Below are 19,818 nucleotides of genomic sequence, written 5' to 3'. Positions count from 1 at the left end.
TAAAGTTACCAGAAAAAGTAGCAAGCCTGAGGATTCAGAGCAGTTTAGAATTCAGCAAAAAAGGACCAAGAGATTGATTAAGAGGGGAAAAATAGAATATGAGAGCAAACTTGCAAGGCACATAAAAGCAGACTGTAAAAGCTTCTAAAAGTATGTAAAAAGAAAAAGATTAGTGAAGACAAATGTAGGTCCCTTACAGTCAGAAAGGGGAGAATTTATAATGGGGAACAAGGAAATGGCTGAGCAATGAAACAAATACTTCGGTTCTGTCTTCACGGAAGAGGACACAAATAACTTCCCAGAATTGCTAGGGAACCAAGGGTCTAGTGAGAAGGAGGAATTAAAGGAAATTAGTAATAGTAAAAAAATAGTTCTGGAAAAATTAATGGGACTGAAAGCCGATAAATCCCCAGGGCCTGATAATCTGCATCCCAGAGTACTAAAAGAAGTAGCCATGGAAATAGCGGATGCATTGGTTGCCATCTTCCAAAATTCTATAGATTATGGAACAGTTCCTGCAGATTGGAGGGTGGCAAATGTAACCCCACAATTTAAAAAAGGAGGGAGAGAGAAAACAGGGAACTACAGACCGGTTAACCTAACATCAGTAGTAGAAACATAGAAACATAGAAGATAGGAGCAGGAGTAGGCCATTCGGACCCTCGAGCCTGCTCCGCCATTCAATGCGATCATGGCTGATCATCCAAATTCAGTACCCGGTCCCAGCTTTCGCCCCATACCCCTTGATCCCTTTAGCCTTAAGAAATATATCCAACTCCTTCTTGAATCTATTTAATGAATTGGCCTCTACTGCCTTCTGTGGTAGAGAATTCCACAGGTTCACCACTCTCTGGGTGAAGAAATTCCTCCTCATTTCTGTCCTAAATGGCCTACCCCTTATCCTTAGACTGTGACCCCTGGTTCTAGACTCCTCGACCATCGGGAACCTCCTTCCTGCATCTAGTCTGTCCAGTCCTGTCAGAATTTTATAAGTTTCAATGAGATCCCCTCTCATTCTTCTAAACTCCAGCGAGTACAAGCCCAATCGACCCAATCTCTCCTCATACGTCATTCCTGCCATCCCAGGTATCAGCCTGGTGAATCTTCGCTGAACTCCTTCCATGGCAAGAACATCCTTCCTCAGATAAGGTGACCAAAACTGCACACAATACTCAAGATGTGGCCTCACCAAGGCCCTGTACAACTGGAGCAAGGCATCCTTGTTCCTGTACTCAAACCCTCTCGCTATGAAGGCCAACATACCATTTGCCTTCTTAACCGCCTGCTGCACCTGCATGCTTACCTTCAGCGACTGGTGCACAAGGACACCCAGGTCTCGTTGCACTTCCCCTTCTCCCAATCTATTGTCATTCATATAATAATCTGCCTTCCTGTTTTTGCCACCAAAGTGGATAACCTCGCATTTATCCACGTTATATTGCATCTGCCATGCTTCTGCCCAATCACCCAACCTGTCCAAATCATACTGGAGTTTCTCGGCATCCTCCTCACAGCACACACGCCCACCCAGCTTTGTGTCATCTGCAAATTTGGAGATATTACATCTAGTTCCCTTGTCTAGATCATTAATATATATTGTGAATAGCTGGTGTCCAAGGATCGATCCCTGCGGTACCCCAATAGTCACTGCCTGCCACTCGGAAAAAGACCCATTTATTCCAACTCTTTGCTTTCTGTCTGTCAGTTCTCTATCCTTGCCCCCAATCCCATGTGCCTTAACTTTACACACTAATCTCTTATGCAGGACCTTATCGAAAGCCTTCTGAAAGTCCAAATACACCACATCCACTGGTTCTCCCTTATCTATTTTACCAGTTACATCCTCAAAAAATTCCAGTAGATTAGTCAAGCACAATTTACCTTTTGTAAATCCATGTTGACTTTGTCCGATCCTGTCACTGTTTTCCAAGTGCTCTGCTATTACATCTTTTATAATGGACTCTAGCATTTTCCCCACTACCGATGTCAGGCTTACCAGTCTATAATTCCCCGTTTTCTCTCTACCACCTTTTTTGAATAGTGGGGTAACATTAGCTACCCTCCAATCCATGGGTACTGTTCCAGATTCCATCGAATGTTGGAAGATGATCAGCAACGCATCTACTATTTCTAGGGCCACTTCCTTAAGTACCCTAGGATGTAGATTATCAGGCCCTGGGGATTTATCGGCCTTCAATCCCATCAATTTCCCTAATACCATTTCCCTACAAATACTGATTTCTTTCAGTTCCTCCCTTTCATCAGACCCTATGGAAAATGCTAGAGTCTATTATAAAGGATGTGATAACAGGACACTAAGAAAATATCAACGGGATTGGACAAAGTCAACATAGATTTATGAAAGGGAAATCGTGTTTGACAAACCTACTGGAGTTTTTTGAGGATGTAACTGGTATAATAGATAAGGGAGAACCAGTGGATGTGGTGTATTTGGATTTTCAGAAGGTCTTTGATAAAGTCCCACATAAGAGGTTAGTGTGCAAAATTAAAGCACATCGGATTGGGGGTAATATACTGGCATGGATTGAAAATTGGTTAACAGACAGGAAACAGAGAGTAGGAATAAATGTCTTTTTCGGGGTGGCAGGCGGTGACTAATGGGGTACCGCAGGGATCAGTGCTTGGGCCCCAGCTATTCACAATATATATCAATGATTTGGATGAGGGAACCAAATGTAATATTTCCAAGTTTGCTGATGATATAAAACTAGGTGGGATTGTGAGTTGTGAGGGGGATGCAAAGAGGCTTCAAGGCAATTTAGGCAAGTTGAGTGAGTGGGCAAATACATGGCAGATTCAGTATAACGTGGATAAATGTGAAGTTATCCACTTCGGTAGGAAAAACAGAAAGGTAGAGTATTATTTAAATGGTGATAGATTGGGAAATGTTGATGTACAAAGGGTCCTGGGTGTCCTTGTACATCAGTCACTGAAAGCAATCATGCAGGTGCAGCAAGCAGTTAGGAAGGCAAATGGTATGTTGGCCTTCATTGCAAGAGGATTTGAGTACAGGAGCAAGGATGTCTTACTACAGTTATACAGGGCCTTGGTGAGACCACACCTGGAGTACTGTGTGCAGTTTTGATCTCTTTACCTAAGAAAGGATATACTTGCCATAGAGGGAGTGCAGCGAAGGTTCACCAGACTGATTCCTGGGATGGCAGGACTGTCGTATGAGGAGAGATTGGGTCGACTAGGCCTGTATTCACTAGAGTTTAGAAGAATGAGAGGGGATCTCATTGAAACGTATAAAATTCTGACAGGGCTAGACAGACTGGATGCAGGGAGGATGTTTCCCCTAGTGTGGGGTGTCTAGAACGAGGGGTCACAGTCTCAGGATACAGGGTAGGACATTTAGGACTGAGATGAGGAGAAATTTCTTCACTCAGAGGGTGGTGAACCTGTGGAATTCTCTACCACAGAAGACTGTGGAGGCCAAGTCACTGAATATATTTAAGAAGGAGAAAGATAGATTTCTAGACACAAAAGGCATCAAGGGGTATGGGGAGAGAGCCGGAACATGGTATTGAGATAGAGGATCAGTCATGATCATATTGAATGGTGGAGCAGGCTCGAAGGGCCGAATGGCCGACTCCTGCTCCTATTTTTCTATGTTTCTATGACACTTAAAAAATATATTTGTTCACAGGATGTGGGTGTCGCTGGCAAGGCCAGCATTTGTTGTCCATCCCTAGTCACCCTGAGAAGGTGCTGTGAGCCGCCTTCTTGAACCGCCGCAGTCTGTGCAGCGAAGGTACTCCTGTAGGAACGGAGGTTCCTATCTGAATAATGGAGTTCGACTCAGTGAATCAAAATAACAAAGTTTAATAAACAAACAAGTTAACTGGTAAACTACAGGAGAAGGTTTACACAGGTCTGTCCAGCCTGCCAGGCCCTCGAAGACTCCTGTAAGGCCCTGGAAGCTGACGTCATGACGTCATGACGTTCTCCGCGCCACTCGCGGTCACGTGATCGGCGTCATGACGTCATCACGCAGAGTGCAAGAAAGTACATACAGTACAGTTAACAGACAGTTTAAAGGAGCAGTCCACAGCTGCACTACACTGTAGTTAAAGGGATTATTACTAATTGCCCTGAGTCTCTTGGTGGCTCCGCAACACTCCCACAGTGCTGTTAGGGAGGGAGTTCTAGGATTTTGACCTGAATAACATAAAGGAACAGCGATATACATCAAAGTCAGGATGGTGTGTGACTTGGAGGGGAACTTGGAGGCAATGTGTTCGTCCCATGACATTGCTGCTCTTGTTCTTAGTGGTAGAGATCACATTAGAGGGAAGTGCTGTCGACTGAAGATTGATCAATTTTTGGAGAGAGAAAAAGAGATAACGTTTCAGATCAATGACCTTTTGATGAAAGGTCATTGACCTGAAACATTAACTCTGTTTCTCTCTCCACAGACTAGATTTTTGTTAGGTAAGAGTGTTAAAGGATATGGAACCAAGGTGCTTAAACAGAGTTGAGATATAGATCAGCCATGACCTAAAGGAATGGCGGAACAGGTTCAAGGGACTGAATGGCCTGCTCCTGTTCCTATGAGTGTCTCCAGCATTTTTTGTTTTTATTTCAGATTTCCAGCATCCACAGTATTTTGGTGCATGTGTGTGTCTGTGCATGTGTGCGTATTTGTGTGTCTGTGTGCATGTGTGTGTGTCTGTGTGCATGTGTGTGTGTTCATGTGCATGTGTGCAGGTGTGCGTGTTTGTGTGTCTGTGTGTGGGTGTGCGTGTTCGTGTGTCTGTGTGCGTGTGTGCGTGTTTGTGTGTTTGTGTGTCTGTGTGCATGTGTGTGGGTGTGTGTTTGTGTGTCTGTGTGCATGTGTGCGTGTTTGCGTGTCTGTGTGTCTGTGTGCGTGCGTGGACCCAGGCTTAGCTGTGATGCCTATTTCCCCTCCCAAAGTGAATAACACGCTAACTCTAAATGTCATTTTCACTCACTGGTAGCAGTCTCGTCAATGAGTCAGAAGGTTGTAGATTCAAATTGTTTTTTGTGGTTATCTACAAAGCAGTGACTTCACTTCAAAAGTAATGCATTGGCTGTGTAGGACTTTGAGGAAATGAAAGAGACTGCATAAATGCAAGTTATTTCTTGTTTCTAACATTCAAATGTAGCTATTGCCTTACAAACCCGTCAATAGCATGAATCAAATCAAATCAATCAAATCAACTTTTATTGTCATTGTTAGTGCACAAGTGCAGTACAACGAAATGTAGGCTTGCGGCTCCCGAGAGTGTACAATTTGGATTAGGACACTTAAACATTTCAACATACATTTGTACATATATATTAGCATAAATATGACCATAATAAAGTGCATCGGCAGATGTGCAGGCTTTAGTGTTTATTTGTGGAGTTCAGTAGGATGACAGCCCTGGGAAAGAAGCTGTTCCTAAATCTGGTTGTACGGGTGCGAATGCATCTGTAGCGTCTTCCAGATGGTAGGAGGGCGAACAGACTGTGGCTGGGGTGGGTAGGGTCTTTGATGATGGACCGTGCCCTCCGTAGGCAGCGTTTCTGATATATATGTTCTATGGTCGGTAGCCGGGTGCCGGTAATGCGTTGGGCAGTTTTGACTACCCGCTGCAGGGCTTTCCGGTCATGGGAGCTACAGCTGCCATACCATACTGTGATACAGTTTGTCAGGATGCTCTCTATAGTGCAGCGGTAGAAGTTAGAGAGGATCGGGGGTGACAGATTACATCCCTTCAGCCTCCTCAAGAAATATAGGCGCTGCTGGGCCTTCTTCACCAGAGAGGAGGTGTTGAGGGACCAGGAGAGGTCTTCCGTGATGTGGACTCCGAGGAACTTAAAGCTGGCCACCCTTTCCACCTCCGCCCCATTGATGTGGATGAGGGTGTGACTTCCGCCTTTGGACTTCCTGAAGTCAGTGGCTGGCACCCTTGCCTCTGAGTCAGAAGGTTGTGGGGTTCAAGTCCCACTCCAGAGACGTGAGTGCATAATCCAGGCTGACGCTCCAGTGCAGTGCTGAGGGAATGCTGCACTGTCAGAGGTGCCGTCTTTTGGATGAGACGTTAAGCCGAGGCCCCGTCTACCCTCTCAGGTAGACGTAAAAGATCCCATGGTGCTATTGGAAGAAGAGCAGGGGAGTTCTCCCCGATGTCCTGGGCCAATATTTACCCCTCAGCCAGCAACACTAAAAAACAGACGATGTGGCCATTTTATCTCATTGCTATTTGAGGGATCTTGCTGTGTGTAAATTGGCTGTCACATTTGCTCCATTACAACAGTGAATATTCTTCAATAGTACTTACTTGGCTGTAAAATGTTTTGGGATGTCCCGAAGCTGCGAAAGACGCTATATAAATGCAAGTTCTTTCTGACTCATGTTTGTTTTCTCTTTCTTTGACTTAGGGGGGATTATCCTGTCCTTCTCCTTGTCAATTGTGATTGGGATCGCAATTGGCACGTTCATCTGGATACTGTTCACCTGCCTGTCCCGCAGGAAGAAGGCCAGCGCGTCCATCTCACAGGCCAGCAGCCGCCGCACCAGAACCTCGAACAACAACATCATGCTGACCAGGACCGGCTTCTACCGCAGCAACAGCTACGACAGGCACGGTGACAACAACCTGGCTCTGGCCAGCACCCTGACCTTCCAACGGCAGGGCTCCCAAGACCAAGCTGACACCTACGGGAGGAAGTCCAGCTTCAGAGCCTCCACCTTCCACCCTTTCATCCAAGGGCCGTTGGCGGGGGAGCTGGGCGGGGTGCCATCCTCCTCCGCCTTGCTGCGCACCGACACCTCGTCCACCCTCAACTGCAGCCTGGGCCACCAGGAGCAGTGCTGGTCGGAGGGCCGGCACTATGACTGTCACTCATCTCAGACCCCGCCTCCCGCTTACGAGTTTGTGGTGGAACCGGCCAAAGAGACACTCGCATGACGTCTTGCTGGCCAATCATCGAGGAGCAGCTCCAATGCCTCAACAATTGGGCCTCAATGGATTCGCAGTTCTTGGAAGTTAATGTTTATATTTTGGGAGGAATTGGTTGGCAACTTTACTGACTTTGCAAATACACACAAAATGACAAGTATCTTAAAATCAGCTGATCCTGATATTTTCAGTTAAAAGAAAGAACGAATTGCATTTATATAGCACCTTTCACCACCTTAGGTCGTCCCAAAGCTCCTCACAGTCAATGAAATACTTTTATTTTTGAAGTGGAGTCACTGTTGCAATGTAGGAAAAGGTGGCAACCAATTTGCGCACAGCAAGCTCCCACAAACAGCAATGTGATAATGACCAGATAATCTGTTTCAGTGATGTTGGTTGAGGGATAAATATCGACCAGGGCACCGGGGAGAACTCCCCCGCTCTTCTTCCAATAGTGCCAGGGGATCTTTTACATCCACCTGACAGAGCAGGCGGGGCCTCGGTTTAACGTCTCATCCGAAAGACGGCACCTCCGACAGTGCAGTACTGGACATCAAAATAAATACTGATCAGTCAAAACAAATCCATTGAGGGGATGGATGATGCATAGGTTAAATACACTGAGAACTTGGGTCTTACTCCAGTCCAAGCTCACCGAAGGAAAGTCTCCCTCTCCTGGTTGTAAGGTTCTAATGTAGACCAGTGATGGGCAGCCTCAATCCCATTCCCAATGTGTGTGAGCCAACAGCTTACAACAGCTCATATTTTAGCACTATGGAAAAGGATGGCTGGTGTGGGAAAGAAAAATGTCAGGCTACTGCAGCATAGGGCATCCTTCTAAGATTTGGAGTTAAGGCACATTGTTGAGTTGTGTAGAGGGAGCTTACTCTACATCTAACCCATAATTAGATGCAGGGCTGTGGGGAAAGAGCAGGGGGACCGGGATTAATTTGGATAACTCTACCAAACAGCCAGCACAGGCGCGATGGGTCGAATGGCCTCCGTCTGTGCTGTATCACTCTATGATTCTATAGAACATCTGACTTGGCAATGCTCAATAGAACAGTATAGAAGGAACCTTCAATTAGCATCTAAGCCATGATACACCTAGCCTGGGAGTGCCTGATAGGGCTAGATAACAGGAGGTTTACTCTACATCTAATCCATGATCTTCTTAACTTGGGAGTGCTCAAAAAAACGGTATAGAAGGAGCTACAACAACAACAACATGTTTTTATATAGATCCTTTAACATGGTAAAATATCCCAGGAGTGTTAAAACAAAATTTGACACCAATGGTGGAGCAAGTAAAATCGGGGATGCTCAAGTGGCCAGAATTAGAGGAGCGCAGAGATCCCTGGAGTTTGTGGGGCTGGAGGAGGTTACAGGGATAGGGAGGGGCGAGGCCATGGAGCGATTTGAAAACAAGGATGAGAGTTTTAAAATCGATGCGTTGCTGGACCGAGAGCCAATGTAGGTCAGCGAGCACAGGGGAGACGGGTGAACGGGACCCGCTGCGAGTTAGGACACAGGCAGCCGAGTTTTGGATGAGCTGGAAGTTTATGGAGCAAAATACTGCGGGTGCTGGAAATCTGAAATAAAAACAGAAAATGCTGGAAATTCTCAGCGGGTCAGGCAGCATCTGTGGAGAGAGAGAAACAGAGTTAACGTTTCAGGTCTGCTCCTCTCTCCACAGATGCTGCCTGACCTGCTGAGTACTTCCAGCATTTTCTGTTTTTAGTATAGAAAGAGTCTTTAATCGGCATTTAACCCATGATACACCTGACCCTGAGTAGTGTAGAGGGAGCTTTACTCTAGGGCAGTGTAGCGGGAGCTTTACTCTGCATATAATCCAAGCCATAACCCTACCCTCAGTATAATCGATAGGGTATTGTAGGTGGAGCTTCATTCTGCATCTAACCAATGCTGACTGTAAATGGATAATGCTCCTTGCTGACATTGAAGGAAAAGACTTCTTCTCCCAGCATGGGCGCTCCTCGCTAAAACTCACCCAAAATTCAGAGAGAACAATAGAATAATAGATTTCAGTGGAACCACTGATAATATCTGGCAAGTTTTAAAGCTGATTAGGAATGCTCCTCACCCTCAGGAAACAGGATACTGTGGCAGAGCCACTGAGGGACTCTGAACAACTGTACATAATTCCCTTTAACGATGTGTTAGCTACAGACCAAATCTGTACCATTGTATATACTGTTTGCATGTACAGTGCGCGGTCCCTTTAAGAGCGTGGGCAAACGCGATGACGTCATGCCGCTAATCACGTGATCACCCAAACGCGGGAAAAACGTGATGACGTCATGACGCCATCCACGGGGACCGCCCTGGCAGTCCTCGTGGAGCCTCCGGCCTGTTAAGACCTGTATTCATAGTTCTCTTGCATCAATCTGTTTAAACTCGTTAGTTTGACATTAAAAACCTTTTTGATTGATTGCCTGCGTCGAATTCAATCTCTAGATAGGAATTTGACCATTCCTACATTGGTGACCCCGACTTTTGTGAACGGGTTTCGCAAAAGGAACACAGCATGGAGGCAAACGCCGTTTCATTGAAGCTGCTGCAGTTCTGGGAGCAACAAGCGACCTCGTGGTTCATCCAAGTTGAAGCCCAGTTCGCCCTGAGAGGCATCGTTGAGGATCAGACCCGATACTTATACGTGGTCTCCACACTCGACGGCTCTACCGCCTCGCGGATCATCAGTCTTCTCGGGAACCCCCCAGTGGACCGCAAGTATGAGACCCTCAAGGCGCGGTTGCTACAGGTTTTCGGGCTCACGAAATCAGAGCGCGCCCGTCGGCTGCTCGCTATGCCCGGGATCGGGGACTCCAAACCTTCCAAGCTGAGGAGCCAAATGCTCACACTCCTCGGCTTCGAACAGGAATGCTTTCTCTTCAGAGAGTTATTCCTCAGCCAATTACCGGAGCAAGTGCAAGCGGCCTTGGCGAGATCCGAGGTCGAAGACTGCGCAGCGCTCGCAGCCGAGGCAGACAAAATATTCGCAGTTATGCAGCAGTACTGCGCTGCCATGAGGCGCCCATTCCCCACAGACGCCGCCCCAGCTCCTCAGCCCGCGGGGCTGTGCTTCTACCACGCGCGGTTTGGCACGAAGGCGAGATGTTGCCACCCTCCCTGCAGCTTCTCTCAAAAAAAAAGAACTCCGTCCAATGAAGAACGGGTCTAACGGGTGCCCCGCGGCCACGATAGCAATCGGCAATGCAGGCAAGCTGCTCTTCATCACAGATACCGTCTCCGGTCGTCGGTTCCTGTGCGACACCGGAGCGCAGTGCAGCATTCTACCCGTGTCAGCTCTTGATGTACAGGCTGGGAGGCACGGCCTCCCCCTCGAAGTGGCTAACGGCGGAGCTATTCGAACCTTCGGCAGACGGCGGGTCCAGGTGTGCTTCGGCGGCCGATCCCCCACATCCAGGATTTCTCTGCCCATTTGGCAGGAAACACCGTGTTTTCCAAGGTTGACCTTGTCCGAGGCTACCACCAGGTCCCGGTGCACCCGCAAGATGTCCAGAAGACTGCAGTCATCACCCCTTTCGGCCTCTTCGAGTTTTTAAGGATGCCGTTTGGGTTGAAGAACGCCACCCAGGCTTTCCAGCGCCTCATGGACTCCATGCTGCGGGACCTCAAGTTCCTCTTCGTCTACTTAGACGATGTCCTCATCACCAGTCCTAATAAGGAGGAACACATCTTTCATCTACACACCCTCTTTCGACGCCTCAGCCAACACGGCCTGATTATCAACCCAGCCAAGTGTCAGTTTGGTCTGCATCAAATTGATTTCCTGGGACACCGCATTACCGCAGAGGGAGCAGTTCCTTTGCAAGCGAAGGTGGAGGCGGTGACATCCTTTCCACGCCCGCAGACCATAAAGGCCCTGCAGGAATTCCTCGGCATGGTAAACTTTTACCACCGTTTCGTGCCTAAGGCAGCACTGCTCATGCAGCCCCTATACGAGGCCCCCAAGGGCAAGTCTAGCAAGGATCCGGTAGGCTGGACGGGTGACATGGACCGGGCATTCACCGACACAAAGAGCGCCTTAGCCAACGCGACCATGCTAGCGCACCCGCTACCAGGAGCCACCATCGCCCTCACCACCGACGCGTCAGATTACGCAATTGGCGCCGTTCAGGAGCAGTGGGTGAACGGGACGTGGCAGCCGTTGGCATTCTTCAGCCGTCAACTGCGGCATAATGAGCGGGCGTACAGTACTTTCGACAGGGAGTTACTAGCCCTTTTTCTGGCCATCCACCATTTCCGGTTCTTGTTGGAAGGACGCCCTTTCACCGCCTTCGTCGAACATAAGCCACTGACCTTTGCCATGGCCAAGACCGCCGAACCGTGGTCACCTCGACAACAACGTCAGCTGACATACATCTCCGAATTTACCACAGATATTCAGCACAAGGCCAGTAAAGACAACCTGGTGGCAGATTGCCTCTCCCGCACGACCGTGCATGCGGTCCAGCTGGGCATTGACTACGCCCTCATGGCAGCAGACCAAGTCTCAGACCCAGAAGTGCAGACTTACCGCACCAACACCACTAGCCTCCAGTTGGCCGACGTCAGGTTTCATTCGGCTGGTACCGCGTTGCTGTGTGACATCTCCGTTCGGGACCCTCGCCCTATTGTACCGATCGCCTGGCGCCGCAAGGTGTTTGACGCCATACATGGGTTGTCACACCCAGGAATGAAGGCTTCTCAGAAGCTAATGTCATCTAAGTTCGTTTGGCGGGGCATGCATAAAGATGTCCGCGACTGGGCCAACACCTGCGTGGTCTGCCAAAAGGCCAAGGTACAGCGCCACATCAAGGCTCCATTGGCCACCTTTGCAGTTCCTGAGCGATGGTTTGACCACGTTAATGTGGACCTGGTAGGACCACTTCCACCTTCCCATGGTTTTACGCACATCCTGACCATAGTAGATCGCACCACCAGATGGCCAGAGGCAGTTCCCCTGTCATCTACTACTTCAGCGGATGTGGCCAGGGCGTTCATCTCTTCATGGGTCGCCCATTTTGGAGTGCCTGCTGACATCTCTTCGGACCGGGGACCGCAGTTTTCCTCCAGACTCTGGAATGCGGTGGCTCAATGACTCAGTGTCAAGTTACACTGCACCACAGCCTACCACCCACAAGTGAACGGTCTGTGCGAACGTTTTCACAGATCGCTTAAGGCCACACTGAGGGCCAGCCTCCAAGATGCTGGATGGGCAGACAAGCTGCCGTGGGTCATGTTGGGCCTTCGCACGGCCCCCAAGGAAGATCGTCACTCTTCCGTGGCAGAGCTCGTCTATGGTCAGCCGCTGCGAGTGCCAGGGGATTTCCTGCCAACACCAACGGAGCCATGGTCCACCTCACACCAGCTTATCAGCCACCAGGAAGCAGCCAGATGTTCCGCGCCAGTTCCCACATCGCATCACGGGTTTCAGGGCGTTCACGTTCCAGTGGAGCTGAAACAGTCCGACTACGTGTTCATCTGCCACGATGCTCACCGGGATCCGCTCAAGGCCCCATACACTGGTCCTTTCCGCGTGTTAGAGGCAGGAGACAAAACCTTCAAGGTGGATGTCGGTGGTAAACCGGACCACATTTCGGTCGACCGTTTGAAGCCAGCACACCTGGACCATGACTGCCCCGTCGAGACCGCACAGCCACCGAGACAAGGTCGGCCGCCCACCGTCATCACGCCAGAACAAGTGCAACCACCCGCCAGACCGCCTGCTGTCCAACAGCTTCTGCTTCGGGAATACAGGAGTCGTTCTGACAGGCTTGTCAGACCCCCTCACCGTTTGACTTTTTCCGTTAAAGACAATTCTGGGGGGGCGCATGTGGCAGAGCCACTGAGGGACTCTGAACAACTGTACATAATTCCCTTTAACGATGTGTTAGCTACAGACTAAATCTGTACCATTGTATATACTGTTTGTATGTACAGTGCGCGGTCCCTTTAAGAGTGCGGGCAAACGCGATGACGTCATGCCGCTAATCACGTGATCACCCAAACGCGGGAAAAACGTGATGATGTCATGACACCATCCACGGGACCGCCCTGGCAGTCCTCATGGAGCCTCCGACCTGTTAAGACCTGTATTCATAGTTCTCTTGCATCAATCTGTTTAAACTTGTTAGTTTGACATTAAAAACCTTTTTGGTTGATTGCCTGCGTCGAACTCAATCTCTAGATAGGAATTTGACCATTCCTACAATACAGCTTTTGTGCTCAGTAAATGCCATTGAGGTGACCGTTCAAAGTCTGAGAAACTGTGTCCCTGTAAATTGGATTGGCATCTAGTTAACTAATCTAGGACTGCTGAACCAAAGTGGCGTGGTGACCAGTGAATAATCAGATCTGACTCTGTAATTTAACCTCAACCAATTACTGTAATCAGTTGATCATGTAATCACTGCACTCCTTAAAGGGACCCAGTCTTCATGAAAAAGGAAGAACTTTCTTTTCTGCAGCCCTTTTCACCACCTCAGGACATCCCAAAGTGCTTCACAGCCAATTAATTACTTTTTGATGCATAGTCACTGTTGCAACAGTAATCAGGGACAAAATTAACAGTCACTTGGACAAGTGTGGATTAATTAAGGAAAGCCAGCATGGATTTGTTAAAGGCAAATCGAGTTTAACCAACTTGATTGAGTTTTTTGATGAGGTAACAGAGAGGGTTAATGAGGGCAATGCGGTTGACGTGGTGCACATGGACTTCCAAAAGGCGTTTGATAAAGTGCCACATAATAGGCTTGCCCCAAGGACAGTGGCAGCATGGATACGGAATTGGCTAAGTGACAGGAAACAGAGAGTAGTGTTGAATGTTTGTTTTTTGGACTGTAGGAAGGTACACAGTGGTGCTCCCCAGGGGTCAGTACTAGGACCATTGCTTTTCTTGATGTATATTAATGACTTGGATGTGGGTGTACAGGGCACAATCTCAAAATTTGCAGATGACACAAAACTTGGAAGTATAGTGAGCAGCGAGGAAGATGGTGATAGACTTCAAGAGGACATAGAGAGGCTGGTGGAATGGGCGGACACGTGGCAGATGAAATTTAACGCCGAAAAGTGTGAAGTGATACATTTTGGTAGAAAGAATGAGGAGAGGCAATATAAACTAAAGGGTACAATCCTAAAGGGGGTGCATAAACAGAGATACCGAGGGGTATATGTGCACAAATCGTTGAAGGTGGCAGGGCAGGTTGAGAAAGCAGTTAAAAAAGCTTACGGGATCCTGGGCTTCATGAATAGAGGTATAAAGTACAAAAGCGTGGAAATTATGATGACCCTGTATAAAAATAGAAACATAGAAACATAGAAGATAGGAGCAGGAGTAGGCCATTCGGCCCCTCGAGCCTGCTCCGCCATTCAATGAGATCATGGCTGATCATCCAAATTCAGTACCCTGTCCCTGCCTTCTCCCCATATCCCTTGATCCCTTTAGCCTTAAGAAATATATCCAACTCCTTCTTGAATATATTTAATGAATTGACCTCCACTGCCTTCTGTGGCAGAGAATTCCACAGGTTCACCACTCTCTGGGTGAAGAAATTCCTCCTCATCTCAGTCCTAAATGGCTTACCCCTTATCCTTAGACTGTGACCCCTAGTTCTGGACTCCCCAGCCATCGGGAACATCCTTCCTTTATCCAGCCATTCCAGGCCTGACAGAATTTTATAGGTTTCGATGAGATCCCCTCTCAATCTTCTAAACTCCAGTGAGTACAAGCCAAATCGACCCAATCTCTCCACATATGTCATTCCTGCTATCCCAGGTATCAGCCTGGTGAATCTTCGCTGCACTCCATCCATGGCTAGAACATCCTTCCTCAGATAAGGCGACCAAAACTGCACACAATACTTAAGGTGCAGTCTCACCAAGGCCCTGTACAACTGCAGCAAGACATCCTTGTTCCTGTACTCGAACCCTCTTGCTATGAAGGCCAACATACCATTTGCCTTCTTAACCGCCTGCTGCACCTGCATGCTTACCTTCAGCGACTGGTGCACAAGAATACCCAGGTCTCTTTGCACTTCCCCTTCTCCCAATCTATTGCAATTCAAATAATAATCTGCTTTCCTGTTTTTGCCACCAAAGGGGATAACCTCACATTTATCCACATTATAGTGCATTTGCCATGTTTCTGCCCAATCACCCAACCTGTCCAAATCGTACTGGAGTTTCACGACATCCTCCTCACAGCATACCCTCCCACTGGTTTGGCCTCAATGAGAGTACTGTGTCCAATTCTGGGCACCACACTTTAGGAAGGATGTGAAGGCCTTAGAGAAGATGCAGAAAAGATTTACGAGAATGATTCCAGGGATGAGGGACTACAGTTACATTGATAGACTAGAGAAGCTGGGGTTGTTCTCCTTAGAGCAGAGAAGGTGGAGAGGACATTTGATAGAGGTGTTCAAAATCATGAGGGGTCTGGACAGAGTAGATAGAGAGAAACTGTTCCCATTGGCAGATGGGTCGAGAACCAGAGGACACAGAGTTAAGGTGATTGGCAAAAGAACCAAAAGCGTCATAAGAAAAAACTTTTTTACTCAGCGGGTGGTTAGGGTCTGGAATGCACTGCCTGAAAGGGTGGTGGAGGCAGACTCAATCACAGCTTTCAAAAGGGAGTTGGATAAGTACCTGAAGGAAAAACATTTGCAGGGCTACAGGGAAAAGGGCGGGGGAGTGGGACTAGCTGAAGTGCTCTTGTAGAGAGCCGGCATGGGCTCGATGGGCTGAATGGCCTCCTTAGAACAAAGAACATAAGAACATAAGAAGTAGGAGCAGGAGTAGGCCATATGGCCCCTCGGGCCTGCTCCGCCATTCAATAGGATCATGGCTGATCCGAACCTAGACTCACGTCCACTTCCCTGTCCGCTCCCCGTAACCCCGAATTCCCTTATCAGCTAGGAAACTGTCTATCTCCGTTTTAAATTTATTTAATGTCGCAGCTTCCACAGCTCTCTGAGGTAGCAAATTCCATAGATTTACTACCCTCTGAGTGTAGAAGTTTCTCCTCATCACAATTTTGAAATGGCAGCCCCTTATTCTAAGATTATGCCCCCTAGTTCTAGCCTCACCCATCAGTGGAAACATCCTCCCCGCATCCACCCGATCAAGCCCCCTCACAATCTTATATGTTTCAATAAGTTCGCCTCTCATTCTTCTGAATTCCAATGAGTAGAGGCCCAACCTACTCAACCTTTCCTCATAAGTCAACCCCCTCATCTCTGGAATCAACCGAGTGAACCTTCTCTGAACTGTCTCGAGAGCAAGTATATCTTTTCTTAAATATGGAAACCAAAACTGTACGCAGTATTCCAGGTGTGGCCTCACCAGTACCCTGTATAACTGAAGCAAGACTTCCCTGCTTTTATACTCCATCCCCCTTGCAATAAAAGCCAAGATTCCATTGGCCTTCTTGATCACCTGCTGTACCTGCATACTAACCTTCTGTGTTTCATGCACCAGGACACCCAGATCCCTTTGTACTGTAGCACTTTGCAGTTTCTTTCCATTTAGATAATAACTTGCTCTTTGATTTTTTCTGCCAAAGTGTATAACCTCACACTTTCCAACATTATATTCCATCTGCCAAATATCTGCCCACTCACTTAGCCTGTCTATGTCCTTTTGCAGGTTTTTTATGTCCTCCTCACTCACTGCTTTCCCTCCCATCTTTGTATCGTCGGCAAACTTGGATACGTTGCACTTGGTCCCCTCTTCCAAATCGTTAATATAGATTGTAAAGAGTTGGGGTCCCAGCACTGACCCCTGCGGAACACCACTAGTTACTGATTGCCAACCCGAGAATGAACCATTTATCCCAACTCTCTGTTTTCTGTTAGATAGCCAATCTTACACCCATGCCAGTATATTACCCCCAATCCCGTGATTTTTTATCTTGTGCAGTAATCTTTTGTGTGGCACCTTGTCAAATGCCTTTTGGAAGTCCAAATACACCACATCCACTGGTTCCCCTTTATCCACCCTGTTTGTTACGTCCTCAAAGAATTCGAGCAAATTTGTCAAACATGACTTCCCCTTCTGTGCTGTAACCATTCTATGATTCAATGTAGGAAATGTGGCAATCAATTTACACACAGAGAGCTCCCACAAACAGCAATGAGATAATAAGAACATAAGAACATAAGAAATAGGAGCAGGAGTAGGCCAATCGGCCCCTCGAGCCTGCTCCGCCATTCAATAAGATCATGACTGATCTGATCCTAACCGCCAATCTACTATCACAGAACCATCTCCTGAATCTAACAGAATTAGACACACGAAATAGGAGCAGGATCAGGCTACACGGCCCCTGGGCCCGCTCCGCTACCCACAGGGCCATGTCCGATCCGAACCTAGACTCATGTCCAAATTCCTGCCCGCTCCCCGTAACCCTTAATTCCCTTTACTTCTAGGAAACTGTCTATTTCTGTTTTAAATTTATGTAATGATGTAGCTTCTACAGCTTTTTGGGGCAGCATATTCCATGGACCTACCACCCTCTGAGTGAAGTAGTTCCTCCTCATCTCAGTTTTGAAAGAGCAGCCCCTTATTCTAAGACTATGCCCCCTAGTTCTAGTTTCACCCATCATCGGGAACATCTTCCCCGCATCCACCTGATCCAACCCCTTCACAATCTTATATGTTTCAATAAGATCGCCTCTCATTCTTCTGAACTCCAATGAGTAGAGTCCCAATCTACTCAACCTCTCCTCATATGTCCATCCCCTCATCCCCGGGATTAACCGAGAGAACCTTCTTTGTACTGACTCGAGAGCAAGTATGTCTTTTCTTAAGTATGGACACCAAAACTGCATGCAGTATTCCAGGTGCGGTCTCACCAATACCTTGTACAACTGAAGCAATACCTCCCTATTTTTATATTCTATCCCCCTAGCAATGAAAGCCAACATTCCATTGGCCTTCTTAATCACTTGCTGCACCTGCATACTAACCTTTTGAGTTTCGTGCACCAGGACCCCCAGATCCCTTTGTACTTCAGTACTTTCCAGTTTCTTGCCATTAAGATAATAGCTTGCTCTACGATTTTTCCTGCCAAAGTGCATAACCTCACACTTTCCAGTATTGTATTCCATCTGCCAAATCTCTGCCCACTTACTTAGCCTGTCTATGTCCCCTTGCAGGTTTTTTATGGCCTCCTCACTCACTACTTTCCCTCCCATCTTAGTATCATCTGCAAACTTTGATATGTTACACTCGGTCCCCTCCTCCAAATCGTTAATATAGATTGTAAAGAGTTGGGGACCCAGCACCGACCCCTGCGGAACACCACTAGTTACTGATTGCCATTCTGAGAATGAACCATTTATCCCAACTCTCTGCCTTCTGTTAGATAGCCAATCCTCTATCCATGCCAGAATATTACCCCCAATCCCGTGATTTTTTATCTTAAGCAATAATCTTTTGTGTGGCACCTTGTCAAATGCCTTTTGGAAGTCTAAATACACTACGTCCATTGGTTCCCCTTTATCCACCCTATACGTTACTTCCTCAAAGAACTCCAGCAAATTTGTCAAACATGACTTCCCCTTCATAAAACCATGCTGACTTTGTCCTATTAAATGATGATTATCCAAATGTCCTGTTACTGTCTCCTTAATAATGGACTCCAAAATTTTACCAACCACAGATGTTAGGCTAACCAGTTTATAGTTTCCAGCCTTCTGTCTACTGCCCTTTTTAAATAAGGGTGTTACATTAGCAGTTTTCCAGTCTGTCGGGACCTTAGCTGAGTCCAGGGAGTTTTGGAAAATTATTACCAATGCATCCACATCCACTACCGTCACTTCCCTCAAGACCCTAGGATGTAAGCCATCAGGTCCAGGTGATTTATCCGCCTTGAGTCCCATTATTTTACCGAGTACCACTTCCTTAGTGATTTTGATCGTGTTTAGCTCCTCCCCCCTTATAGTGCCCTGTTTGTCCAGTGTTGGGATATTTTAGTGTCTTCTACTGTAAAGACTGATACAAAATATTCATTCAGTGTTTTTGCCATCTCCATATTTCCCACCATTAATTTCCCGGTCTCATCCTCTAAGGGACCAACATTTACTTTAGCCACCCTTTTTCTTTTTATATAACTATAAAAACTCTTACTATCTGTTTTTATATTTTTTGCTAATTTACTTTCATAATCTATCTTCCCTTTCTTAATCAATCTTTTTGTTATTTTTTGCTGTCTTTTAAAGTTTTCCCAATCCTCTATCCTCCCACTAGATTTGGCTACCTTATATGCCCTTGTTTTTAGTTGAATACTATCCTTAATTTCTTTACTTAGCCACGAATGGCTGTCTTTTCTTTTACACCCTTTTCTTCTCAGTGGAAAAATATTTTTTGGAAGTTGTAAAATAACTCCTTAAATGTACACCACTGACCATGTATCGTCTTACCCTTTAATCTATTTTCCCAATCCACTCTACTCAATTCCGCTCTCATACCTTCATAGTCTCCTTTATTCAAGCTTAGCACGCTTGTTTGAGATCCAACCTGCTCACCCTCTAATTGAATATGGAATTCAACCATGTTATGGTCACTCATTCCAAGGGGATCCTTTACTAGGACATTTTTAATTAATCCTGTCTCGTTACACAGGACCAGATCTAAGGTTGCTTGCCCCCTGGTCAGTTCAGTTACATACTGCTCAAGAAACCCATCCCTAATACACTCAATGAACTCATCCTCAAGGCAGCCCTGCCCAATTTGATTTGTCCAATTAATATGATAGTTAAAATCCCCCATAATTATAGATGTTCCCTTATTACAAGCCTCAACTATTTCCTGATTGATACTCCGTCCAACAGAGTTGCAACTGTTCGGAGGCCTATAG

The 19,818-nt window shown here is 47.0% G+C and overlaps 1 protein-coding gene across 2 annotated transcripts in view; it reads left to right on the top strand.

Annotated features, from left to right (window-relative positions):
• Positions 1 to 19,818, top strand: part of vip (vasoactive intestinal peptide) — a 122,562-nt gene that overhangs the window by 31,502 nt on the left and 71,242 nt on the right. Inside the window, exon 2 of one of the 2 annotated variants that reach the window (XM_085979222.1) lies at positions 6,412 to 9,384. The exons of the other annotated variant lie outside the window; for it this stretch is intronic. Coding sequence (XP_085835348.1) covers positions 6,412 to 6,941 — 530 coding nt within the window. The 3' untranslated portion in view covers positions 6,942 to 9,384. Of the gene's footprint in view, positions 1 to 6,411; positions 9,385 to 19,818 lie in introns of those variants that run through there. 2 annotated transcript variants of the gene reach the window in all.

This window comes from Somniosus microcephalus, chromosome 3 (assembly GCF_052327205.1).
Source record: "Somniosus microcephalus isolate GS21.2 chromosome 3, FLI_Smic_1.0, whole genome shotgun sequence".
NCBI classification, from domain to species: domain Eukaryota; kingdom Metazoa; phylum Chordata; class Chondrichthyes; order Squaliformes; family Somniosidae; genus Somniosus; species Somniosus microcephalus.
Note: the sequence above shows the minus strand (reverse complement) of the source record. Positions and strands in the feature narration are given on the sequence as shown.